The sequence below is a fragment of the Cervus canadensis genome, chromosome 6 (assembly GCF_019320065.1).
Source record: "Cervus canadensis isolate Bull #8, Minnesota chromosome 6, ASM1932006v1, whole genome shotgun sequence".
NCBI lineage: Eukaryota > Metazoa > Chordata > Mammalia > Artiodactyla > Cervidae > Cervus > Cervus canadensis.
In genome coordinates this window covers 60,914,349-60,941,571 of record NC_057391.1, presented here as the reverse complement: position 1 = coordinate 60,941,571, position 27,223 = coordinate 60,914,349, and the positions used below count along the sequence as shown (strand labels likewise).

Here is a 27,223-nt window from a genome sequence, read left to right as displayed (position 1 = left end):
AAAACAAAGACCTGGAAGAACTGCCCTATATAAATGACTTAACCGCCTCTTTACTGCGCTCCCCCTCACCAGCGGGGGACACCCACACCCTTTCTCTGCCTTGCTTCTGTCTCCACAAACCATTTCTCTATGTGCTCTCCCACTTGCTGTTATGCTATGTCTCTAATAATAAATTTTATACCTGCGTTTACAGTTTCTGCCTCCATGGTGAAAGCATTGTTCACTGGGGGCAAAGATCTGGGGAAAAATAGCTTCTTGCCTCTAGCCCTTGCTGGTCTGGTGGCTAGGATTCCTGATCTCATCCAGGCTTCCCAGGTTCAATTCCTGGGCAGGGAATTAAGGTCTCTTCACATCACTACTTGTTGCTAACTCGATCATTATATTAAGTGACACAGCAACCGTTGGCCAAGACCCAACATGAAGAACCAAAAAAAAGGTAAAAAGGAGATGGCACCCCACTAACTCATAAAAACCCTGCCCTTCCCCTAAATGCACCTGCCTCCCCAGGATTAGCCTCACTCCTCCTCCCTTTGTCTTCACTGTTTAAAATCGAGCCACTCTCTCCAGGTGGGCCAGAAGTCGAGCTGTCAGCTTCTCCATTCTTTGGCCTCTGAATAAAGCCTGTGCTGTGTTGGTCTCAGCTTTGGTTTCATAATGGCCTACTTGAACCCAAATGGAAAAAGGGAACCTTCCTTGTTGAGGCAGAGTCTCAGCCAAGTTAGGGCCCAAGCAGGGTCCATAGGGCTAACTTGGTAACAGTCTGTGAGGGGCCGGTGGTCTCTGCCTGTAGGGTGGGTGGAGGGCGCACCTAGAGCCACAGCACCGGCTCCTGGGCCTGACTGTGCTCTCGTCCCCACACTCCTGACTCCACCTGACAGTCTGACTCGGTGACCCTGGCTGCCAGGCGTCCAGTCAGGAGGGGCCCAGAAGCAGCACTTGGAGCCGGATCAGACATGCCTTTTCACGGGCTGTGGACATCCTGGGAATTATTAGGACTTAGTGTGTAGAAAACAAACAAAGCCGCTAGAAGCTCACGTGTGCTGTGGACTTGAAACCTCTGTGCAGGGCAAGCGCTCCCACTGGACCCCGGGTTGGAAACTTCTGCACAGGGGATGGCCACAGTAGTGCGTCCCTGCCAAGCCCTCCAGGCCGCCCTGGTGGGGACGGCTGGACCCACACCCCTTGGGCTCCCCGACCCAGAGCCTGAGGGCTAAGGCTGTCAGGGCCTGGGGACGAGAGCGGTCACTCCACCAACCACCAAAACCGAGCCCATCCCAGGCCCTGCTACAAGTCTGCTCACATTTCTTCTCCAGATCCTGAAGACAGACCTGCAGGAAACAGGGGTCATGAGTCCCACATTGACGGTATTCTGTGGAATTTCCATGAGACCCCTTTCTGCCCTGTTCTGAGCAAATGACTAGTCCCTGCTATCATCACCCCGCAAGCAGGCTGAGAGGCTGGGGCTCTGAGAAGCCAAGTAACCCACCCAGAAGGACAAATGTGTGGCCATGGAGTGGGGTCTGTGCCTGCTCCCCACCCGGATGACTGTCATTCACAGCACGTTCACATCCGCCCCCTTCACCCCCTCTGGGGCAGCTCACAGAGCCTCCTCCTAGGGGGACTCATTCACCTTCTTTTACCTGGACTCTTACCTCACAGTCCTGTTGCTGGGATCATCCGGAAGGCTTGTCACTCTGAAGAGGATTCAGTCTCAGGTCACCAGGGCCGCTTTCCTGGCTCACACTCACCACTGCTCGTCCTCTGCCAGCTCAGAACAGAAAGGCCTCCTCGGACTCCGAGCCCCACGGCTCTGCCTGGGCGCTCACTCCCCTCCGGCCTGGTCCTTCCCTTTCACGTGCCCTGCAGGGTCGCCAGGAGCGCCCACGGCCGGGGCAGGCTGTCTGCTCTGTCCTGGGGAGGCCTCCATGGGCAGGTGCAAGCAACAACAGGTACCTGTGTGGCCTCCCACACGCAGCACAGCGGCCAGCTCCTGCCTGCTGACCTCTTCACTCTGGATGGGCGCAGGGTGGGTTCAGGGGCCCCACTGCGTGTCCTGCTTCTCATCTCATCCCAGTGCTGCCCATGGGGGGTCACTAAGCCACTTCACACACCCCTCCCAGGAGCACAGGGTTCTGGTGGGCAGGCTCCTCCAAGGATACGGGGCTCACCTGGGCAGTTACCCCACAGGGCTCAGCACCCAGGAACCGTGTACAGGGGCCTAGTTGCAGAGCATGCCCAGTCCTCCTGTTGGTCAAGTCTGACCCTGAGCCCCCTCAGAGCAGGACCTGAACTAACAAACAGCTGCTCCTGGACAGTGATCCTGGGCTTCACTATGCAGCCTCTCTCCACCAAGTCTTCCAGAGACTTCCACTGCACCCAGGCACTCAGGCGTTGTCTCCACACACCACCCCTCCTCTCCCTGACTCCTAGATTCCTCTCATTAGGAGAAGGTCTTCTTGAAATTACCTCCCACTCATGGGCCAGATAAAATGATTAGAAAACAAGCCCGAGCTCCAGCCGCATGTCCATCCTGACCCTCAGGACCCACAACCTGTTCCTTGCACCCGGAGGGCACACCAAGGCCCCTTTTCTGCAACTGTGAGCCCCTGATGGTGAAGGATTGGCTGATCGGACCCGGCTGGCCAGCCTTTCCCAGGTGTGCCTGGCTTGAGGTCTCTGTAGGTGGGCGTAACAGCGCCTGCAGCTGTACTTGGCGCCATACTCTGTCGGATGTGTGGATCTGGGCTGGCGAGAGGGCCTTGCAGGTTGCTGTTTGTGATCAGGTCTTCTAGACCAGGTAAGGAAGAGGTGTGTCACCTGTACCTGCTGTTGGACGTCTCCCCAGGCGGGTGGCAGGGGTAAGTAAGCAAGAGAAAAGGCAGTGGGAGCCAAGACTGGAGGGGTAACTCTGGTAGGGAAATGGAAAGCTTCCAGAAGAGCCCCCTAGGGCAGAAACATCCCACCTGGCCTGCGCGAGCCAGCTTGGCAACTGTGCTGTCGCTGGCGTGTCTCCAAGCCCTTTCCTCCAGCCTGTGAGGTCTTGGTTCATATTCAGGTGTTTTACCTGGGAAGGGTGGATGAGGTTCAGGAGCAGCTAGCCTGGGGCTCAGCCAAGGTTTACTTAGAGATGCCTCTGTGTGGTCCCCCAACTTCCCACTGAGGTTGTGCCTTGTCGGGGAGAGAGTGGGGTAAGAGCGGGGAGATAGTGGAAAGGCTGCTGGGTGTGTATAAGTCCCCCACCCCTGACCATTTCAGAATTGATCATTAATGTAGAAAGTATTTTAATTGGGTTTTCACCTGTATAACTGATGGGTTCTTAATTAGCAATGTGAATAGTGATATTAAACGTTCTCAGCCAGGACTGAGATACTACACCACGTATATAGGTGTAAGAACCTGAGGAGGCATGTGCAGCCTAGGGATGGGCTTCACACTCGACCCCTTAGCATTCCGGGGTCCAGCCACTGCTTTAGCATTTCTGAGGGCCTAGTGCTGACTCCAAGGGTTCTGTAATCTGGCCTCCATCTGCCTTTAGTGAGACCCACACTTCTAGGATCCTACAGAGCAGGATCTGTGTGGCTGCTCTGTGGCTTCTCTAACAAATGACCACAAGCTGGGTGGTTTAAAACAGCAGGAGTTCATCCTCCCCTAGTCCTGCAGACCAGATGTCTGGGATCAAGGTGATGCAGACCTCCAGGGTGTCTAGAATGGGGTCCTTCCTACTTTTTCCAGTTTCTGGGGCTCCAGGGGTCTCTGGGCTTGCAGCCCCTCCCTCCCGTCTCTGCCTTCATCTTCATGCGGCTTGTCCTCTGTGTCTGTGTCTCCCTTCTTTTGTGTCTTATGAGGAACCTGCTAATTGGATTGAGGGCCACCCACACCCAAGATGACCTCATCTCAACATCTTTAAATGCATCCTTTTCCCAGATACAGTCTTGTTCACATGTTCTGGGGGAAAACATCTTTCGGGGCCACCATTCAACCCATTGAAAGTGAAAATCTCTCAGTTGTGCTCAACTCTTTGCAACACCATGGGCTATAGCCTGCCAGATTCCTCTGTCCGTGGAATTCTCCAGGCCAGAATACTGGAGTGGGTAGCCTTTTCCTTCTCCAGGGGATCTTCCCAACCCAGGGGTCAAACCCAGGTTTCCTGCATTGCAGGCAGATTCTTTACTGTCTGAGGCACCAGGGAAGCCCATTATCTGTATATAAAATCATGCTCATTTTAGGAGATCACCAAGGTCCCATGCAGACCGGCACAGACAGCAGCCATGTGGGTGGGGGTCTGGGGAGAACGAGGACCATGGAATCACCTGGAAAGGATCAAGGCCTGGCTTCATCAGAAGGTGAGCTCTTCCACCTTGGGACCCATGAGAAAAGTCACTCCATCCTACCCACGGAAAGGGGCCCAGTGTCAAGTCCAGAAATGTCTACCTTGCAAAGCTGGCTCTCCTGGATGTCATCACCAATACCATGATGTAACCAGTAACTACCGGGCTAGGAGTAGAGGAGAACTAGTGTGGGGACTGGCCGTGGGCTCTGGAGGAGGTGCTGACAGTCACTGGGGCACAAGGAAGTGGGGGCCTGAGAGGCCCCCACGTTACTGAACCAAACTTGGGTCCACACACCTGAGTTCAATGAAGCCAGTCTACTGAGGCCAGGTTGTGGTGAAGGAAAGTGAAGTGATAATTATAAAAGTACCAATACAAAGAGGACGAGTAGCTTGTGCTCTAAACCCCAAACTCCCTGAAGGGTTTCAGCAAAGCAGTTGTGAAGAAGGGGGTCACAGAGTGTGTGATCCGCTGGTGCAGAGTTCTCTGGTTGGTGAGGTAACAACAGGTGGCTAACCTCACAAATCCTCAGACACTGGAGACTCTGGGGATTACGTGTTCATGCTCATCAAGTAGTTAACTTCTTCCATTCAGCGGGGGTTTTAGCATCTGTAAAACAACTCAGGGAGTATGCATCAGATACCCTTATTTCCATACTTCAGAGAGGAGCTACAGCAGAGGATACGGGATGGGGTCTGTCCTGGGAATGCCCCATTGGCTCCTGCTCAGTTAAACCAGGTCCCTGGGGTCAGCAGCGGGGGAAGGCAGGGTTGCCTCCTGGGCGTGGGGGCCAGCAGGATCACAGTCCTCCAAGGGGCCTGTTAGCCCCCAGGGTGAGATGGGGAGGCAGTGGATAGACAGATGCATCTGGCCTGGGACAGGGGTCCAGGTTGGAAATCATCACTGGGAGGAAGAGGAAAGGCCAGGAAGGGTCAGGTGGGTCACAGTTGACCCCATGCAGGTGTTGGTGGTCTTTTGGAAGCAACTCAGAACCGGAAGGACTGGCCCTCAGGAGCTCAGCTTCATTCTCTTGTTCCTTTGTAAAACACGGTGTCAGAGTTTGAGACACTATCTGGAGACTTCTGAGTCTAGTGCTGCTTTGTCTTCATCAAAGGGGCTCAGGCCCTGCCCATGTCCCCACTGGGGATGAAACCCATCAGGGCACTGGGGTCCACAGACTTCAGGGAACCCTCTGCCCTCAGGACTGGTCTCCCTTCTTCTAACCAGCTGCTGGCCCTGATTCCACCCCCAGAGCCTGAGGAGTAGTCCAGTGTATAGAAGGATCACTCAGTCTTCATGTTCCTGTTGCTGGACATTTTGATGGACTCTATGTCTTGGCTATTTTAATAGTGCTTCCCTGAAAACGGGTGCATGCATCATTTCAAATTGTGATGTTCTCCAGATCTGAGCCCAGACCTGGGGTTGCTGGATCCCATGGCCCCTCTGTTCACTTTCTTCAGGAACCTCCACACTATTTTCCATGGTGGCTGTACCCTTGTGCATCCCTACTCAGAGTGTAGGAAGATTCCATATTCCGTACATCCTCTGCAGCATTTATTCTTTGGAGATCTTTCTGATGATGGCCATTCTGACCTGTAGGAGGGGATTCCTCACTGTAGATTTGATTAGCATTGATTTAATAATGAGCAGGTCTTCTCTGGTGCGGCTCAGCAGTAAAGAATCTGCCTGCAGTGCAAGAGATGTGAGTGATGCAGGTTCGATCCCTGGGTCAGGAAGATCCCCTGGAGAAGGAAATGGCAACCCACTCCAGTATTCTTTCCTGGAAAATTCCATGGACAGAGGAGACTAGCCGGCTACAGTCCATAGGGTTCCAAAGAGTTGGACATGACTGAGCAACTGGGCACAGTAATGAGTGAGGGTGTCTTTCGCTAGACATATGTACGTTCTCTTTCAGGTTCTCCTCCCATATAAGTTATTACAGAGTATTGAGGAGGGTTCCTTGTGCTATGCAGTGGGTCCTTGTGGATGATTTTTATAAAGAATAGTGTGTGTATGTTAATCTGAACTGGCTCCTTTCTCCCTGCTGTCCTCTTTTCCTCCTTGGGAACCATAAGTTTCTTCTTGGGAACCATAAGTCTGTGAAGCCATTTCTCTTTGGTAAAGAAGTTTATCTGTCTCCATTTTTAGATTCCACCTAGAAGAGATACCATATAATTCTTGTCTTGCCCTGTCTCCCCTACTTCACTTAGAATGATCACCTCTACTTTCCTTCCTGTGGCTGGAAATGTCATCTGATCCTTTTTAATGGCTGAATAATATTGTATTATGTCTAGGTACCCCATCTTCTTTATCCGTTTGTCTGTGTTTTGCACTTCGATTCCTGCCGTGTCTTGTTTATGGTCCTAGTGCAGCTGTGGTCATAGGGCTGCAGGCGTCTTTTCAAATTCTGGTTCTCTCCACATCTACACCCAGGTGTGGGACTGCTGGATCCTGTGGTACATCTATGTTTAGTTTTTTAAAAGAAACTTCATACTCTTTGCCTCCTAGTGAATGTACCGATTTACATTCCCACCAAGAGTACGAGGGAGTTCCCTTTTCTCTGCATCCTCTGCAACATGTACTGTTGGAGATTCTCTGAGATAGCCATTCTGACTGGTGTGAGGTGTTAGCTCATTGAACTTTTGATTTGCCTTCATCTAACTGAAGGAGGAAACAGACAGAACAGGTTCCATCTTGAAAGCAGGACTCCGTCTTGGGCTGGACTGTGGACTTTGAGCTATATGCCCAGTATCTATGGAAACGACATACCAACTGGAAAACCAGACCCACCCCCACCCCGCCCCCTGGCCATGGAAAAACCCCAGGGCTCATACCTAGACTCTCTGAAGTCTAAAAGAATACCCTAATTATCTGTGTAACCAAATAGAACCATAAATTCTATTATGCTTATTGGGGTATGACCACAGGCCTATTGATAATTGTCCATTGTTAACTACCTAGGCTTAAGGCATAAGAATCACAGGTCTAAGGTATACTAAGCTGGAATCAAGATTGCCGGGAGAAATATCAATAACCTCAGATATGCAGATGACACCACCCTTATGGCAGAAAGTGAAGAGGAACTAAAAAGCCTCTTGATGAAAGTGAAAGAGGAGAGTGAAAAAGTTGGCTTAAAGCTTAACATTCAGAAAACTAAGATCATGGCATCTGGTCCCATCACCTTATGGGAAATAGATGGGGAGACTGTGGAAACAGTGTCAGACTTCATTTGGGGGGGCTCTAAAATCACTGCGGATGATGACTGCAGCCATGAAACTAAAAGATGCTTACTCCTTGGAAGGAAAGTTATGACCAACCTAGATAGCATATTAAAAAGCAGAGACATTACTTGGCCAACAAAGGTCCCTCTGGTCAAGGCTATGGTTTTTCCAGTGGTCATGTATGGATGTGAGAGTTGGACTGTGAAGAAAGCTGAGCGCTGAAAAATTGATGCTCTTGAACTGTGGTGTTGGAGAACACTCTTGAGAGTCCCTTGGACTGCAAGGAGATCCAACCAGTTGATCCTAAAGGAGATGAGTCCTGGGTGTTCATTGGAAGGACTGATGCTGAAGCTGCAACTCCATTACTTTGGCCACCTCATGCAAAGAGTTGACTCACTGGAAAAGACCCTGATGCTTAGAGGGATTGGGGGCAGGAAGAGAAGGGGACAACAGAGGATGAGATGGCTGGATGGCATCATCGACTTGATGGGCATGAGTTTGAGTAAACTCCAGGAGTTGGTGATGGACAGGGAGGCCTGGCGTGCTGCGAATCATGGGGTCGCAAAGAGTCGGACACGACTGAGCGACTGAACTGAACTGAACTGATCTGAATCATGGGTTTACTTTGATTGTATCTGTTTTCCCTTTGTTCAGACTGTTTTGTCCGATGTCCGAATCCCCGAGCGGGAAGAGAGAAGGCTTCCAAGACAATGCAACTCGCAAAAAAGGGAAGTTTATTACTGACTCGAGCCAGGGCTCTTGCCGCATCCAACGCAGTGGTGCAGGGTCAGAGAGCCCCGAGCCCAAGCTGTTACCCAAATTTATAGGGTATGTATAAGCGGTTGGTGGCTGGCTTAAGCGGATTGGTTACATGTTTGCAAAGCAATTTTATTGGTACAAACTTTTGTGGGCTTTTTTCAAACTTGGGCGTTCGCGGGCTTTTCAGCTTTCCCTTTGTTACTTACTGGGCGCATGTTGATTGGCTGGCTCCAGGCGGCCTGATGGGGGCAGGGAATCTTACCATTTGAGGGGAAACCGAAACTTAGGTCCGGGCCGCCTGTCATAGTGTTAGCCCTGGAAGCCTCACACAGACTAGTTTCGGAGAATTTGTGGAGGTGGATTTGAGCATGTACACTTAGGGTATATAAGGTTTTCACAAAGACTGGTTGGGGTCCTTGGCTGAGAGGAGACTGCCTTAGGCCCTCTGGTGCAATAAACTGCACTCCACTATCTGCATTGTCCTTCTGAGTGAGTTTGTTTCCCGGAACACGTGGCTACAACATAACTGATTAATGATACTGAGCATGTTTTCAAGTACTTAATGGCCATGTGTATGCCTTCTTCATAAAATGTCCATTGAGATCTTTGGCCCATTTCTTATTGGGTATTTTTGTTTTATTTTTGCTATTGAGCTGCTTGAGCTGTCTGTGTTTTGGATATGAACTCGTTGTGGGGATCTTTGTTTTGGAATATTTTTTCCTATTCTGAAAGTTGTCTTTTTCTTTAATTCAGGGTTTCCTTTGCTGTGAAAATGCTGCTAAGGTTAATTACATCCCTTTGGCTTATTTTTATTTTATTTTTTGTTACTCCAAGATGTGGATCCAAAAAGAACTTGCTGTGATCTACAACAAAGCGTTTTCTGCCTATATTTTCCTCAAGGGTTTTAGAGTGTCCATCCTTACGCTGACACCTTCAAATCATTTAGAGTTTATATTTGTGTATGATGTTAGGGAGTGAGAAATGGACTGTTTCCTGCTGTATCAGTAAAAAAGGATGTCATAGTCATCAGCCGGTGAGCCCTCGGGAACTCAGGAAGGATAAGAATATCTGTTTTCTTAGCCGCACTAAAGAGCCTCGTGATGAAAGTGAAAGAGGAGAGTGAAAAAGCTGGCTTAAAACTCAACATTCAGAAAACTATGATCATGGCATATCCTGTCCCATCACTTCATGGCAAATAGATAGGGAAACAATGGAAATAGTGACAGACTTTATTTGGGGGGCGGGGGCTCCAGAATCACTGCAGATGGTGACTGCAGCCACGAAATTAAAAGACACTTGCTCCTTGGAAGAAAAGCTATGACAAACCCAGACGGCATATTGAAAAGCAGAGACATTACTTTGCCAACAAAGATCCGTCTAATCAAGGCTATGGTTTTTCCAGTAGTCATGCATGGATGTGAGAGTTGGAATATAAAGAAAGCTGAGCGCTGAAGAATTGATGCTTTTGAACTATGGTGTTGGAGAAGACTCTTGAGAGTCCCTTGGACTGCAAGGAGATCAAACCTGTCCATCCTAAAGGAAATTAGTCCTGAATATTCACTGGAAGGACTGATGCTGAAGCTGAAACTCCAATACTTTGGCCACCTGATGCGAAGAACTGACTCATTAGAAAAGACCCTGATGTTGGGAAAGATTGAAGGTGGGAGGAGAAGGGGATGACAGAGGATGAGATGGTTGGAAGGCATCACCAACTTGATGCACGGGAGTTTGAGTAAGCTCCGGGAGTTGGTGATGGACAGGGAAGCCTGGCCTGCTGCAGTCCATGGGGTCACAAAGAGTCAGACATGACTGAGTGACTGAACTGAGAAGTCATCAAACTGCAGACACTCCCTAAAGTAAGCCCTGAGGAAAGGAAGCTCAGGATGTGAAAACAGAATACTGGCTGCAGATAGGTGAGGTGCATGTGAAAGGAACGATTTCAGTGAGCCAGGACTCTAGCATCTTCCCTTACACAGAAAAGCACTAAATTCCTTGACTCAGGATATCTGGTTTTCTTTAACAATAATCTTTTGATATTCAGACTACCTGTCCTTTGTTACAAAGTTCCATGTAATCGGCTCCTCCCTTAACCTCCTGGGAGCAATTCTCTCAGGATTACTTGAGATGGTGTCTCGTGGGCTTGAAGTCCTAAAAATTCCCACTGAATAAAACATAACTCTCAACTTTTAGGTTGTGAGTATTTTTTTAAGTTGACAGGAATATTGTAATTTTGTTCCCATTTTCATTGTTTAAGGAACCTCCACACTGTCTCCATGGGCTTCCCAGGTGGCACTAGTGGTAAAAAAAATCCACCTGCCAACACAGGAAACATAAGAGACTTGGGTTCGATCCCTAGGTGGGGAAGATCCCCTGGAGGAGGGCATGGCAACCCACTCCAGGGTTCTTGCCTGGAGAATCCCATGGACAGAGGAGCCTGGCAGGTTAAAGTCCACAGGGTCGAGAAAAGTCAGACACGACTGACGTGACAGCACGCACACATACTGTCTCCATAGTGGCTGTTCCCAATCGACTTTCCAGCATCGAAGGAGGGGGGTTCTCATTTCTCCACACCTTCTCCAGCCCTGGTTCTTTGTATGTTTGACAATGGCCATTCTGACCGGTGTGAGGTGATACCTCATTGTAGTTTTGATTTGGATTTCTCTAGTATTTAGCAAGGTTGACATCATTTCCTGTGATTTTTTTTTTAAAAAGAGTATGAGTGAAACATCTTGCAATTGACTCTTGAACGTCTGCCCTGTGTTTTGATGAACACTCCTAGAACATTCCTTGAAGGCAGGTGGTGTTTACTCAGAACCCCACGGACCTTCTGAATATTAAGTGCCCATCAGCACAGCTCAGTTCAGATGAGATTTCGACGTTGTTGTTATGGAAAACGGCCACAAGGTGGCAGCATTTTTTCATGCCCCTTTTTTTCTTTTTCTTTCTACGCAATTTCCTTTTGATCTTACATTGGAATAGAGTTGATTTCCAAAGTTGTGTTTGTATAAGGTGTACAAGTGTTGCAGAAACCAGTACTCGAGAAACCAAGCGCCACACTGGGAGGGTTGGCGATCTCAGGTTTATTACACCGGTGGGCCCAGGGGAGTTAACACTCCAAGCTCTGAGCTCCAGAACAAAGCAGGGTTACAGAGTCTTCATACAAGGACATGTGGTGACTCAAGAATGAAAGAGCAGATAACTAAGGAGGGTCTTGGAATGCAGGAATGGAAAAACCAGACCCTTATCGTCCTTCCCTCCCCTAAGTTGTGACTATTAGTGGAACTGTATAACCTGTCTCCCCTCCTACCCCCATAGGGAGGAGGTATTTGCCCTACTCTTCCCCCCCACCCAGTATAGTGCCTCATCCAATCAGGAAATGACCTGCAAGACCCCTATCCCACCCCTTGTACCCTGGGTATAAAAGTAGACTAAGGACCCCCATTCAACATTGGGGTGGCCCACTGTTCTAACAACGTCTCCCACTCTAATAAACTTTATTTCCCTCTCATTCTATCTCATATCTGGAAATTCTTTTCCAACCCGGGCCTGGACCACGACATTTTGGGTGGCCTGTACGGGGAACTTGGCATCTCTTCCCCCTCCTCCTCACTTCTGTTTCATAGGGACCCTCTGCAAACAGGCAAGTGCTATGGAAGCAACTGAGGAACTCTGGCCAGGGTTACCCTCGGGTGTGTTCCAAAGGCCCCACTGCTCACTGCGCCCCAGTAGCTGCCGCCCGAAGGGGTGAGGGTCTCTCCTTTGTCTTCTTTCCAACTGAGGACTAGGCCACCCAATATTGTGTGGGCACAGGTCAGTCACTTAAAAGCCATTAGGGCGCCTGCCACATGAAGACTCCCGTATGAGGATAAGGGGGACACAGAACGGATCAGGCCACAGGGGCATTGCCCCCAGCAGGAAAACTTCCGAGCACCGGGTGAGGCACACCGTGGTTGAAGCAAAGCAGAGACCATTGTCCTCTGGCCACCACCTCCCCATAGGATTGTAAGGATTGTAAGGCGGATTCCTCAGCCTTCTTCCCTGTCACTTTCACTTCTTTCCCTTTCTATCCAGATTGATTTACAAGAGCCTAAGTATTGCCTCTGAGACATCCCAAGAGTGCCTTCCTCGTTTCAGGGAATCGCCAAACGGTGAGTCACTCGGTTGCTCCCAGGAATCTGGTCTTTCTCTGCCCGGGTCACGTGACATCTCAGCTCTGTCTTTCTTACCCGGGTCATGTGACCGCACGGTTCTCCGCGGTCACCTCTCACTGTCGGCTGTGACTGTTGGGACAGTGGACCCTTTTTGTGCCGTTAGCCACACAGAGAGATCGCTGGGACAAAAGGGACGCTTCTCTGTCAGCAGGTGACCCCCAGTACCCCCATTCTATGGCAGGTAGGCTGAGTGGGTTCTGGTACGTCCCAGGAGCCTCTCTTAGACTCACCCCTTGGCTATATTCTCAGAAACTGGAAAATTTTGACCCTGCAAAAGGCCTGGTCCCAATACAAACTGGGGGACCCCCCCAAAAAAAACTTTTGCCAAAAGCAGGGAAAAGACTCAGAATTTCTTTATGTTGAGTCCTTCATGGCCCTCAGTCAGAATCCGGATTTGAGGGACTCAGACCACATGTGTCTTTCTGTTGCTTCCCTATCTTCTGTCCCCCTCTGTCTCTCTCCATCAGATTTCCTTGATGACCCCTACTTGACCTTTCATATCCACATGACTTCTAGGAAAGAATTCTGAGGTTCCCTTTGGCCCAGATCTTTCTCCTATATTCAAAAGCCTGAAGGATCAAAAACTTTCCTAACACTCTAAAGAATCCCTTTCTAACTATGCTTATCTCTCAGGTGGAGAGGGAACCAAGTTTCCCCCACTCCTGAACATGCTAAAGAATTCCCTTCTAACTACTGCTGTTTCTCAGGGTGGGGAAGGACCAAACTTCTTCCCCGACTCCTGCAAATTCCCTTAACCCTTCAGATTCGTCTGATGGGACAAAGACTTCACTTTCCACCAGAGGGACAATCCAACATCTTTATCAGATGATCTGCCCCTGATATCAGAGTCAATCTGAGCACTATTTGGTCTATATTTTAGCTCTAAAACTATGACTATAGAAAGGAAAGATGACTTTTTGACACAGTATGGCCATGATATTCTTTAGACTCCAGAGAAAACTGGTTAAAATGAAATTTTTTCTCTTGGAAACTGCAAAACCGGTTTTTTTTTCATATGCAATTAAAAACAACTAGTGGTGTCAGTCACCTTGAGCCTGGCGAGCGCTGTGGTTTGATGAGCAGGGGCAGCAGGGCAGTGGGAGTACAGACTGAAAAAAATGCAGACCACCGGGGCACTACTCATTTCCCCCACTCTGATCCGCTCTTGTACCAGGGGTCTGATCAGGCCTGTGTCTGCCTCCTTCCTGAGTAGGCCAGGGATCCCGTCCGTACAATCTTCCTACAGCAGTGGGCCACAGCAGGTGGCCCGGCGGGAATTCCAGACCAGTGTTGTCTCCCGGGACATTGACACCGCAGCCGTGTTTATTGGCGCTGGGGCTGCCACAGTTGGTGTGGCTGGTTCAGGGGCCGGTATTGGAACAGCGTTTGGCAGCTTGATCATTGGCTATGCCAGGAACCCGTCTATGAAGCAGCAACTCTTCTCCCATGCCATTCTGGGCTTTGCCCTGTCTGAGGCTATGGGGCTCTTCTGTTTGATGGCCGCCTTCCTCATCCTCTTCACCATGTGAGGCTCCGTGGAAGTTACCTACCCACACTTGCTGCTTCGACTCCAGGCCATGCCCCATGCTGGAGTGTGCTAACCTTTACCATTAAACACAATGTTTCTCTAAACAAACAAACAAACAAACAAAAAACTAGCTTGACTAAAAGGCCTGCCTAGGGAAAAGCTTGAAGTTAACCCTTTCCATGTCCTAGAAATACGTAGCCCACTTTGCCTGAGACCTCAGCCTTGGGCAAATTAGAACTTCAAAAAAAGGGGGGGGGCATCAAAGAAACATTTTAAATCTCTAGCAGAAAACTATGAGATTTCTGTCTGTCGTCTGGATTTATGTATGTCTCAGTGTGTGTCTTTGGCTTTTTAAAAAATATTGCTGAAGTTGTAAATAAATTCTAATTTAATTAGCCTAAAGAAAAGTAAGTGCTTACAAATCAGACAATTCTAAATACAAGAGAAATTAACATAAATGAATATTAGATTCTCTTGAACTGAGAAATAGTCAATATTAAATATCTAGTATTAATGTTTGTTTGCTAATCTAATAGAGATATGTCTAAGAGTCATTAACATAAGCATAATATTTTCATTAACATAAGCATAATATTTTCACTGTGCCTAGGTTTATTATAAGTTAAATATTGTTATATTGTTATATTTGTTATAAGTTTGTCAGCAAGGAAAGTACCTCGAGTGAAGAAACTTCAAAAAAATGTAAGTGAGATATGAGCTTTTAGATTAACTCTGTTCAGGATAATTATACTTTAGAAATGTCTGTCTAAAACAGTCCCTCTAGATTTTGGTAACCTGAATTTCTGCTGCTGCTGCTGCTAAGTCACGTCAGTTGTGTCCAACTCTGTGCGACCCCATAGACAGAAGCCCACCAGGCTCCCCCATCCCTGGGGTTCTCCAGGCAAGAACACTGGAGTGGGCTGCCATTTCCTTCTCCAGTGCATGAAAGTGAAAAGTAAAAGTGAAGTCATTCAGTCGTGTCCGACTGTTCGCGACCCCATAATTTCTAGGGTTGTGCTAAACTAAGTGACTGATTTATTGAATAGCTAGATCATTTCCAAATAAAATAAGATTCTGGAACATTCATTACTGAACACTAACTTCCTCTTACAGAGAAACTAGAGATTTTGGACTATTAGTGAATAATGTTGATACCATCCTGAGATGTTCTCTAGAATTTTTTTTTTTTTCCAGAAATTATCACTGGTATTTATGTTAAACAAATCTATAGAATGCTAATATAAAGGTCAGTTCCTGGTTGCTTAAGGAAAGTATGATGTGTGTTTTCAGTAAAGAAGGCTTGAGGAATGAAATTACATTTTATGAAGGGAAAAGGAAGTAGGTCTGACTTACAGGTGGCTGTTTCAGGATGGGAGAACAAAGTAATGGGTACAGAAATTGATAAGAAGGTTTGATGGAAAGTGCACCCCAAGAGAAGAGTTTTGTGCATAAATACAAGTTTTCTTGAGATGTTGAACTGCCTTTGATAATGGGTTTTAAGTTTCTTTACCTCTGAAGAGATCTGTTCTATATTTACCTTTGAAATCTTTTGTTAACTTTGGCTAAGTGAATAACTATTTTTTCACAGTGACTTATATGATCCTATCTGATTGAGTGTCATAAACCCTTTTGATATTTATTGAAAACACTTCCTAAATCATTTGACTTCTAGCTAACTTTGGGATGCTTCAGAGGGCCCCTGAAACATCCCAAAGAGAGATATTAAACTATTTGAGTTCATTTGACATGTTAGATTACATAGGAAGTATTGTTGGAGGAATGATGAATCTTCTCAGATTATATTGTATGGTTGATGTTGCTAATATAGATATCCTAGAAATTATGTGAAATTCATGAAAATCTGATATGTCCTGGTAAAATGTTGTCAGTTATAATTCTAGTTATCATATTAAAGTGCTACATATCACAGCAATGACCAGGCTACTTTGTCAGTTACAATTTAATCAGATTTTAAACATGCCTTCTATGGTTTCACTCTGATGCCTTTGCAAGAATACTGCTACTTTAAGATTTATGGCAAAGACTTCTAAAATTAACCAATAAACAAATTTTGTTTGTTATCTGGTAAGCTGGTACCACCAGACTGGAATTTAGTCTACACTCTATGTTAAGAGAACAAAATTTTCTTAGAATGCAGCTTTCAATAACAGATTATGAATTTCTTTGCCTTTAAGTGATTTATATTTGTTTTTGAAATCTTTTGTTACTTTGGTAAAGTAAATAAACATTATTTAAGATTATAGTACATGTAGACAAAGCTCATTCTGCTTCTACTAAAAATAAGCCCTCGTGGTTAGACTTTTGCTATTCTGATGTCCTTAAAACATGGCAATAGTCTACTCCTAAATCAGGGAATTAAAAATGGGTGAACAATAGCTGTATAAATCAAAGAGTCAGGGCTGTGGGAAATCCACGATGGCCACTTGGACTTTCCCGGCTCCCTGACAAAGCTCATTTTTATTTGATGGGTTAAAGCCTTCCCTGGCTACAGGGTTAATGCCCTCATAATGAAAAAATTACGTTTTACTGAATATTAAGCTTTGTTAATTGTCAAACTAAGTTTCTAGTTTTGTTAATTAAGGTCTAGTGTTTACTAAGACTCACTTCTGAGACAGTTTGTTGTTGTTATGTTATATGGCTAAAAGATTGAATTGTTATTAAAAAGGAAACTCTAAGTTTGTTTCTAAAGCTTATCTAGTAAGCAATCTTCAGATAAAGATCAGATGCTTCATGATGTACAACCAGGAGATTAACACCAGGGTATAGTCATTTAACAAATGAAGTCAGATGACCTGGGGTATACTGGGCTCTACCTAATGAAAGTTCTTGACTTATAATTCTAACTTATGACCTTACTATTAACTGCTAGCTATATTATTTTCTATGTAACTTGTTTCAGAAGATTGTTTCTTATGTTACTAAATGTGTGACTGAGCCTGTGATAAAATGCTGATATGCAGTTCCATATGAGATCAATGATTGTAATAATGTAACTCTAGATATGAGAAGAAGCAACGAGAGAGGATATTTTCCTGGACCAAGAAGCTAGTAAGACAGGTATGGTCCAGAGACTTTTGCTGCTTGCAAGACCAGGTCTAGTAACAGCACATTGAATGGCCTGTCAATGGAACCTTCATTAGACCTGGGAAAGAGCCTTCCAGCTCCATGGGAGAAAATTGGCATGAATGCCCCCAAAGCACGGTCAAATATGTGGCTATGAAGGGACTCTGCTGACTGAAAGTTGACACTTGCCAGCTGCCTCTACAAAGATTGCATCGTGACCACTGCAAGCTGCTGAACTTCAACACCCCCTTGAAAGGAGTTCAGGTTGGAGATCAGAAATAAGGCACTCTGTGCTCTGGGATAAACCCGGAAGAACCGCCCTTCAGATAGTCAGATGTTTTCAGGTAAAGATTTTATGAGTCCAAATTCTTGCATCTTCTCATAACTAGAGAAACACTAATGTCACAAACCAAGGTCTAGTCCTGATTCTCCTGGCTAGCTCTTGAGCAGCTTTTCTACTTCTATTCATCTTTGGGCCATGTACCTTTAAATTTCTTGTTAAGTTTGTTTCATCTAGAATACAACAAATCTCCAAGTGATAGTTTGACAAGAGTTTTCCCTGACCAACAAACACCTAGACAATGCTGAAACAAGTCACCTTATCATTCCATGGACTCTCATCTCCCTCCATAAATGCACCCTGACAGAGAGCAGGCAAAGGGAGCCCAGAGCCCCATGATGCGCCTGGACAGCCTGAAGAAGCCAGTGTGGTCATCACCCCTTTTCCCCTGAGACTGGGTTCCCAAATGCCTGAGAAGGGATATAGGTAGACTGTTAGACATGAGCAGCGTATCAAAAGGGGCCAAAGAATTGGCCCTAAAAATAAAGAGAGGGAGGAATGTGGTGGCCCAAGGACAAAAAATCAGATACCAAGGAGGTCTTGGAATGCAGGAACAGAAAAACCAGACCCTTATCCTCCTTCCCTCCCCCAAGTTGTAACTATTAATGGAACAGTATAACCTGTCTCCCCTCCTACCCCATAGGGAGGAGGTATTTGCCTTACTCTTCCCCCCACGCAGTATACGTGCCTCATCCAATCAGCAAATGACCCACAAGAACCCCTATCCCACCCCTTGTACCCTGGGTCTAAGAGTGGACCAAGGACTCCCATTCAATGTGGGTTCTCTCTTGAGCTTGCCCGCTGTTCTAACAACGTCTCCCACTCTGATAAACTTTATTTCCCTCTCATTCTGTCTCATGTCTGGAAATTCTTTTCCAACCCATGCCCACACCATGACAGGACAGCCATGATTAAGCAGGTTTGTGGATTTGCAGGGGCTAGGGGGATTGCAAAGAGCAGGACAAGGGTGAGTGAGATAAGCTCCAGTTCCTAGTATTGTGAGTCCCCACTTTCTGAGACCTACATGATCTAGACTTTGCAAGGAGCAAGCTGAGTTACAGAGGCAGGAGAAGGAGGTAAAATTTTAACTTTTCCTCTTCATAGGAACTTAATTCAGTCCATGCATAAACACATATCTATTCTTTTTCAGGTTCTTCTTCCCATATACAGAAGATCCTAAAAAATACTGAGAAGCAAGAGTCAAAGAAGAGAATAAAAATGTGGCAAGAGGTGGTGGAAGTGTTGGAAACAAATGCAAAATCCAAGAAATGTAATCCTGTGGAAGCGGAGCTCTGCAAATTTAAAGTACAGAAACTGGATTCTGGAATTCTTTATGATGGGTACATTTTCCCTAAGAAATCGCCAGAGAAGCCACCCACTGTGTCTATTGACTTTGATTTTGAAATGGAGAAAAGAATCAATCAGCGAGACAAATCAAAGAGGGTATTGGAGGATAAACACTTTCATGCGAAGCCTTGCCCTTATCATATCCTGTTAGGTGTTGTGGGTGTTCCTGTTAAGAAAGAAATTCCACTTACCATCCCCAGGACTCCTGCCTTTGTTCAGAAGAAGAGAACCCCCAAACCCACCCAAGAGGGTGAGGATGAGGAGCAGCCAATGGTGATCAGAGCTCAACAATTGCCCCATTACGGAGTACCTTTTAAGCCCAAAATCCCTGTGAGGAGAACTGTGGAAATATGCCCTTTCTCTTTCAATTCAAAAAGTCACTTACAGAAAGGGAAGAAAATAAAACAGCTGCAGAAAGAGGAGGTGCCCAAGTTCTAGGCGCTTCCTTTGCCTCATTTTACCACCATTAACCTGCAAGAGAAGAAGATGAAGAACACAACTCAGGTGGAGCCTTCTGCTTGGAGCCTGGCAGAACAGGTGCCCGAAGGCACAGACTTGGGTTCTCCCCGTGCCCCGGTGACAAAGAAGGCTCCTCCTTGTGTGATGGAAAGAGCAGCTCTGGTTCCCGGATGGTGTCTGCAGCCGAGACTAGCGGTGGAGTCGACTGGAGAACCTGGGTGGTACCCACAGAGTCAAGGGCTGCTCACGTACAGTAATTTGTGTTATTTTCAGCCGCCTCCTCTTTTATAAGTCAGAATATATAATTGATTTAGTTTGTAATTTATTCACTTAAAGTGTAATTTTTACTGCTCTTATCCTTTACTTTTTATATTTAAATTTAAAAATAAAGATACTTGATTCAATTTATAGTTTGTGTCTGATTCTTTCCTCTTCTCTGTGCAAACTGAATTTGGAGTTTAGGAGCCCTTTGCTGTGAGGGGGGGAGCCTTGTTAACCGCCTGATGAGGAGGAGACTTGACTGATGTGTCCCTCACCAAGGCTGTCTGCCGGCTGTGGGCAGAGCTGTTCTTCAGGCAGCTTCTTCCCTTGTTGGTGCTGACAATGAGGGAATGCTAAGCAGGACATGTTTTAAGTCTTCCTGTGACCTGGGCTGGAATCAATGTTTGTCCTACTAAAAATTTAGAAAGGCTGTTTCATACTCCTCTCAACAGTGATTCTTAGCATTTACATCTTATCAGCACCGTAAGTGTTCCCTTTCCTCCGCGTCTTCTCCACCACTTACCTTTGTAGGCTGAGGATGGCCTTTCAGCCAGGTGCAGTGTTACCTCGCTGTGGTTTTGATTTGCACGTCTCTAACAGTTCCTGAGGTGCAGCACATTTTCATGGGCTTTGGTTTTAACTAGTATGTGTGGAACTGACTGTGGAAATTTTCTTCTTCGCAGTCTGCCCAGTTTTTATTTATTTTCAGTTAGTTACCCATGGAAATTTTTAAAGCGCTAGTATCATTTAGAGCCCAGCAGTCCTTGTGAATATGAAGTGTTCGTAAGTGTTGCAGTGAATAAATAAATAGTTTTCTTTTTCTCTTTTGCCTTTTGAGTCCTTCTCTACTTTAACTCTTCCTATCTACATTCTGCGTTGATAACTAAGTTCCCTTCTTTTAGAAGACTAACCTGTTTTGTAAACTATATCCTGCACCTGCATGTGTGTGTGCGTGTGTGTGTGCGTGTGTGTGTGTGTGTGTGTGTGTGTGTGTGTGTGTGTTAGTTGCTCAGTCATGTCTGACTCTCTGTGATTCCACGGACTGTAGCTCACCAGGCTTCTCTGTCCGTGGAATTCTCCAGGCAAGAATAGTGGAGTGGGTAGCCATTCCCTTCTCCAGGTATATCCCACACCTATCGCCCTCTAACTCTGCATGAGCCATACTTTGCATCTATTATCTTTTAACTTTATGCTAGTCACATCCTGATGCTTAACTTTATGGTACTCTCTGCAAACCTCCCCTTACAGTTTGTTCTTCCTCTTTTTGTATTACAGAAAGAAAGCTGCAGTGCAATCGGCAAAAGACAGTGGACCCAACTCCTGGGACTGTCGGCCACACCCAAGTTACTGGGCTCCCTCTAACTATTGACTGCTTTGAAACAATGCAGAAAGAAAGAATACAGGATCCTTACATGTTTGCTCTTTATCTCCAACTGCTGACTATGAGTCCCAACTGTGTGATCCTCTTGATTCCCTATGGGGAGAGACACAATTCTTGAGGCACAAGCCTACTGTGTTCTCTCCTCTGCCAGCTTGGGGATTAAAGCCATCTTTCTGTTTTCTCAAAAAAACACTTATTTCCACAAAGGTATAAGGTTCATATATTCCTGTTCCTTTTTGCATTGTTTCAAAACAGTCAATAGGTTAATCTTCTGAAAAGAAAGAAAGTTAGTTATCAATGCAGACTGTAGATCAGGAACAGCTAAAGTAGAGAAGGAATCAAAAGGCCAAAGAGAAAAAACTTTTTCTTATTTCACTGCAGCATAAGCAATAGCTTTAAAGTTTCTTTTGTGGGAAACGGCCACAAGGAGACAGGATTTCTTCATGCCCTACTCCTGTTACTACAGTAACCGGAACCTTAGGATTACTCCTAGCCATTGTTTCTTCTGGGACATGCCAGAAGCCTGTGTCTCATTAATCCTTGTTTCTGTTTTTTTTTAAACTTAATGTTTACTTCTTTTGGAGGATAGCTGACTTACAATGTTGTGTTTTTTAGTGTAAAGATTCTTCATTGGCTATCCCCATACACATCTTGATTCATCTTTGCTTTCTTCATATACACATTATTATAGAATGTGTAGTACACCACCTTTTCTAAAGTAGGTCCGTGTTGATTCTATATTCTATATGTATTCATGAGTCTAAATGAATCCCAACCTCCTAATTTATTTTTTCTACCCACCATGCCCCTTCGGTAACCATGTTTGTTCCCTGAGACTGTGCATGTATTTTGCTCTATAAAATAGCTCACTGGTACCAGTTTCTCCTTCTGAAGTACTTCACTTACTATGAGTGTTCTAGATTAATCTATGAGTGTTCTAGATTATCCCTGCAAGTGGCATTATTTTTGTTCCATTTCCTGATATGGGTGAAGTGTGGAACCCAGGGATGGTTTCTTCTTCAAGAAACACACATCCTAGATCCCACATGCAGGTGTGCCCCTGTCCAGCAATGAGAGATCCCAGGTATGTGACCTGTGCCTCCTGGGAGCGTGGCTCTAAGCCACTTGGAACCTGACCAAGTTCTGTCTGCATGGTAGATTCAGACTTCAGCAAGTCCTGTCTACACTGATTATGTTTAGATGATAATGTGTTTCTACAATGAAACCACTTACACCTGACCAGGTCCTCTGTGCAGTAGGACATGAAGACCTGGGTAGAGACCCGGCCTGGCCACTGTCCTGGAAAACTCCAGGCCTGCATCTGAATGTCAGTGCTCAGATGTCTGGCGTCTGGAGCTGAGGTGGGCTTCTCTGGGTAACCGTGCTCTTCTCTGAGTGGAGTTGCATGGCCCTCCCAGGGTCAGTGCTGAGGTAGGGCTCTTAGTCTTTCCCTCTGACAAGTTCACCTTCCCTGGGGCGCATCAAGACACCCCTGGTAGGCTACTGATTGTTGTTGTTCAGTCTCTAAGTTGTGTCCAATTCTTAGTGACCCATGGACTGCAGCACGTCAGGCCTCCCTGTCCTCCACCATCTCCTGGAGTTTGCTCAAACTCATGTCTGTTGAGTCAGTGATGCCATCCAGCCATTTCATCCTCTCTTGTCCCCTTCTCCTTCTGCCTTCGATCTTTCCCAGCATCAAGGTCTTTTCCAATGAGTCAGCTTTTCCCATATGGTGGCCAAAGTATTGGAGTTTCAGCTTCAGCATCAGTCCTTCCAATGAATATTCACAGTTGATTACCTTTAGGATTGACTGGTTTGATCTCCTTGCTGTCCAAGGTCTCTCAAGAGTCTTTTCCAGCACCATAGTTTGAAAGCATCAATTCTTCAGTGCTCAGACTTCTTTATGGTCCAATTCTCACATACATACATGACTACTGGAAAAATCATAGCTTTGATTATATGGACCTGACTTGTTTACCCACTGGGGGCCCACCAACCACAGCCATGGTGTCCTGACCAAGGGAATGTGCGACCCCAGGTCCGGGGGTCTGGGGACTGTGTGAGTCTCACCCCATCTGTGTGGGTCAGAATCATGTGCAGAGGGAGACCATATACTCAAACCTAAGAAAAAGGGAAGAATATGTGTGAGCATCACTTGACTTGTGTTTAAGAATTAATGCTTTACAATATCATTTTATAGAGGCCTGTGCCTATTCCCTCTTTACCCCTGCGAGGTTCCCCATCCCTGGGGCTCCTGGAGACTCCTCAGGTGAGCTACCTGGTAATTATTCCAATTCACCAGCACGAGCATGACAAGAAGGGAGCAGGTTTACCTGGGCAACTGATTGCAGGGCACATGGATCAGGCAAAAAGCCAAAAGGCAGCAGGTTGCTGCTGTGATCTCGTTCCAGTAGACCGTCCATACTCAGCAGAGACCAGACCTGCCCCTCATCTTTCAGCCCAGTGTCTGCTGTGTTTTCACAGCACCTCAGTGGGACAACAAAAGACTGAGACTACAAACACCAGGGTGGTGTGTTCAACATCATTATGAAAGCTGCAAAAGCAGTTAATATCACACAGAACCAAACAGAGAAGAGGAGGATGTCTCTGGGACAAATGTGGGGGAAGGAGACGGACCTGATACTCTGATCTACCAAGCCAGGAGGTAACAGGGACTCATTCATTTCCACCGTAGGGGCCCAACCAGCAGAGATTTGGTGTCTTGACCAAGGGTCTTGCCACCCCAGGTACAGGGTCTGGGAGAGGGGTCACCCTGGAAACTGTGGACATGTGACCCCATGTGCAGGGTCTGGGGACGGGGGTCACCCTGGAGACTGTGGATGTGTGATCCCAGGTGCAGGGCCTGGGGACGGGGGTCACCCTAGAAACTGTGGACATGTGACCTCAGGTGCAGGGTCTGGGAGAGGGGTCACCCTAGAGACTGTGGACATGTGACCCCAGGTGCAGGGTCTGGGGACGGGGGTCACCCTGGAGACTGTGGATGTGTGACCCCAGGTCTAGGATCCAGGTATTGTGTGGACCTCACCCCATCCACATATGTCCAGATCCTGTACCCAGAGACCCCATATGTGGTCTTTACCTCAGTGTGGCTTGTCCCCTCTCAGATTTCCAACATCTGAATTGGGGGTGTCTCCCTGATTAACCTGTGGTCCTATTTCTTCTCTTCATATTGTCACATTCATGTGAGGTTAGGCACCTTTGAGTGAGTTGCTGCTCTGCGTTCTGCTGAGTGAAAGAAGACCTTTGGTGGTGTCATAGTAATATCATCATAGCATTAAAATAATATAATATTACAGCATTAAAAAAATAATATCACAGCATTAAAAATACAATAATATCACAGCATTAAAATAATAATAATGATATCACAGCATTAAAATAATAATAATAATATCACAGCATTAAAAAATAATAATATCACAGCATACTGTAAATCTAATTCATAGGGTCACCACTGTCTGGTTTCCTCTAGACCGAGTTCATATAATTTAATTTGTAATTTATTGTTATTTTATATTGGGGTAGAGTTGATTTCCGATGTTTGTTTTAGGTGTACATGAACTTGATTCAGTTATACATAGATGTATATTCTTTTTCTGTTTTTTTCCTCATATAGGTTATTACAGTTTGTTCAGTAGAGCCCCCAGTTCTATTCAGTAGGTCATTTTTCATTATCAACTTGATATATATTTGTGTGTATATTTTCATCTCAAACTCTTAATTTATCTGCCCCTTCCAGTGTTCCTTTGATAATCATATTGATTTTCTCAGTCTGTGAGTCTATTTTGTAAATTAGTTCATTGGTATGAACTTATAGATTCCACCTGTACATGATATCTCAGGATATTTGTCCTTTTCTCTCTGAAAAGTATTTATTGTATGATAATTTCTTGGTATATCCAAGCTACTGCCAATATCATTATTTTCTTCTGTTTTATGGCTGAGTAGCATTCCAGTGTATAGATGTACCACGAAGCCTTCATTTTTCTGTCAATGGATATTTTGGTGGATTCTGTGTCTTGGCTATTGTAAATAGTGCTGCCCTGAGAATCTAGTTGCACATGTCATTTTGAATGGTGATTTTCTCTGGACCTAAGCTGAGGAATGGAACTGCAGGATCATATGATACCTCTAGTGCTTCAAGGAACCTCCACGCTGTTTTCCCTTGTGGCTTCACCATTTACATTCCCACCAAGACTGTGGGAAGATTTTACTTTCTGTGCATTCCACACTAATTATTCTCTGTAGATCTTTTACATGATGATGGCCATTGTGGCCAGTGTGAGGTGATACCTTGTAGTTTTGCTTGGCATTGATTTAATAATTACTGATGTGGACTATCTTTTCATGTGCCTTCATTATTATTTTACATCTTGTGAGAACAATTTACCTCTTCAATCTGACTTCTTGAAAGTTGGCCCTGCTTGGAATTTTTTTCTGATGATTTACCCTAGGACATTTCTTGAGGGTAGGTGTCATTTACAGCCCTCTCGGACTTGTGACTATTATGAGCCCTTAGCGTCTGTTTTAAAGTGTACATATTGATCCGAAACAGCTTATTACTCCCTGTGAAAGGTCGGGGCATGCCCCAGAAAAAGTGCTGCAGATGAGTTCCGGAGGCTGGCTAAACTTCCGGGGACCGACCCCCTGCAGCCTTGTCCAATCAGGTACCGACCCGGAGCCCTTGGACATCAACTGCTGCTGTAGCCTGCGCTTTCTTCCTTATATGAAAAGACCTGGCTTGGACGCCGGCCCTGGCTATAAAACCCCTCCCCACCCCTCATACCTCGCAGACTCCCTGTGTCTGCTCGCTCACCCGCCCCCAGGAGTTCGGCCGGAGAGCGACCGCCCAATAAAGGTCTTCATCAACGGTCCTTAGAGGTGGCTTTTTCTTCCTGCGGCGTTTTCTAACACCCTGTCCCTCCGCCTATCTTTTTCGGTAACCTAGCCTTTCTTTTCTAAGTCTATGAGGATGTTTCTCTTTTGTAAAGAAGTTTATTTGTATCCATGTTTAGATTCCACAGGAAGTAATATCCTATACTTGTCATTCTCATCTCACTCTTATCTCTAGTTTCTTCCCAGTAACTGAAAGTGGCATTATTTCATCCTTCTTTATGTCTGAGTAATATTGCATTGTGTACATGTACCCCATTTTCTGTCTTCATTCATCTGCCCTTGTACACTTAAGTTGCTTCTGTGTCTAGGTTATTGTACCTATGATCGTTGGGTACAGGTGCCTTTTTAAATTTTGGTTTCCTCTGGGTCTACACCTAGGTATGGGATTGCTGGGTCACTGGGTACTTCCATGTTTGGTTTTTTAAGAACCTCCATAATGTTCTCCCTAGTGAGTGTACTGACTGACATTCCCACCAACAGTGCAGGAGGGTTCCCTTTTCTCCACCACTCGGCAGACTTTATTGTTGTAGGGTTTTCGATGTGACCATTCTGATCAATGTGAGGTGATATCTCATTGTACGTTTGATTTGCTTTTCTCTTAAGAACTAGTGATGCTGAGCATCGTTTCATCTGCTTTATGGCCATCTCTATGATGTCTTTGTAGAAATCTGCATTTAATCTTTGGCTGATTTTTTATTGGATTTTTTTTTTTTATATTGAGCTGTACTAGCTCAATTTTATCTGTTGAAGAGAAATTCCCTGTAGGTATCTTTGTTTACAAGAATTTTTTTTTCCATTCTGAGGGTTGTCTTTTTCTTTCACTGATGGTTTCCTTTGCTGTGCAGATGCTTTTAATGTTTATTAGGTCCCACTGTTTATTTTTGTTTTATTTTCATGATTCTATGAGGTGGATCAAAAAAGAACTTGCTGCATTTTATGTTAAGGCGTGTTCTCTTTTCCTCAAGAGTTTCATAGTATCTGTCCTTTTATTTAGATCTTTAATCTCTCTGGAATTTATTTTTGTGTATGGTGTTAGGGAGCTTTCTAATTTCATTCTCATTTTCATTGCTCAGAAACCTGCATAGTGTCCTCCACAGTGGTTACTCCTAATTTTCATTCCCAGCATCAGTGTAGGAGGGTTCCCTTTGCTCTATACCCTCTCCAGAATTTATTACTTGTTGAGTTTCCGTCTATGGCCATTCTGACTGGTGTGAGGTGATACCTCCTTGAAGTTTTGATTTGCATTTCTCTCATATTTAGTGAAGTTGACATCTTTACATGTGATTTTTTAAAACTGTGTGAGTTAAACTTACTGATTCAAATTGTCTTCTTGAATGCATGCTCTGTTTTTAATATGGTTCTGTTGACCTCCCCTGGGACATTTCTT

At 45.6% G+C, this 27,223-nt stretch overlaps 1 protein-coding gene across 2 annotated transcripts; it reads left to right on the top strand.

The window, feature by feature from the left end:
- The first annotated feature begins 387 nt into the window (after positions 1-387).
- On the top strand, positions 388-14,151 carry LOC122444138 (ATP synthase F(0) complex subunit C1, mitochondrial-like). Of its 2 annotated transcripts, none has more exons than XM_043472940.1 (2): positions 388-400; positions 13,555-14,151. In XM_043472940.1, the coding sequence occupies exon 2, from the start codon at positions 13,638-13,640 to the stop codon at positions 14,046-14,048; it is 411 nt and encodes a 136-aa protein (XP_043328875.1). In that variant the 5' UTR covers positions 388-400; positions 13,555-13,637; the 3' UTR covers positions 14,049-14,151. The 2 variants fall into 2 exon arrangements, with proteins under 2 accessions (XP_043328875.1, XP_043328876.1); XM_043472941.1 differs by lacking the exon at positions 388-400 and adding an exon at positions 2,787-2,797.
- The last annotated feature ends 13,072 nt before the right edge of the window (positions 14,152-27,223 follow it).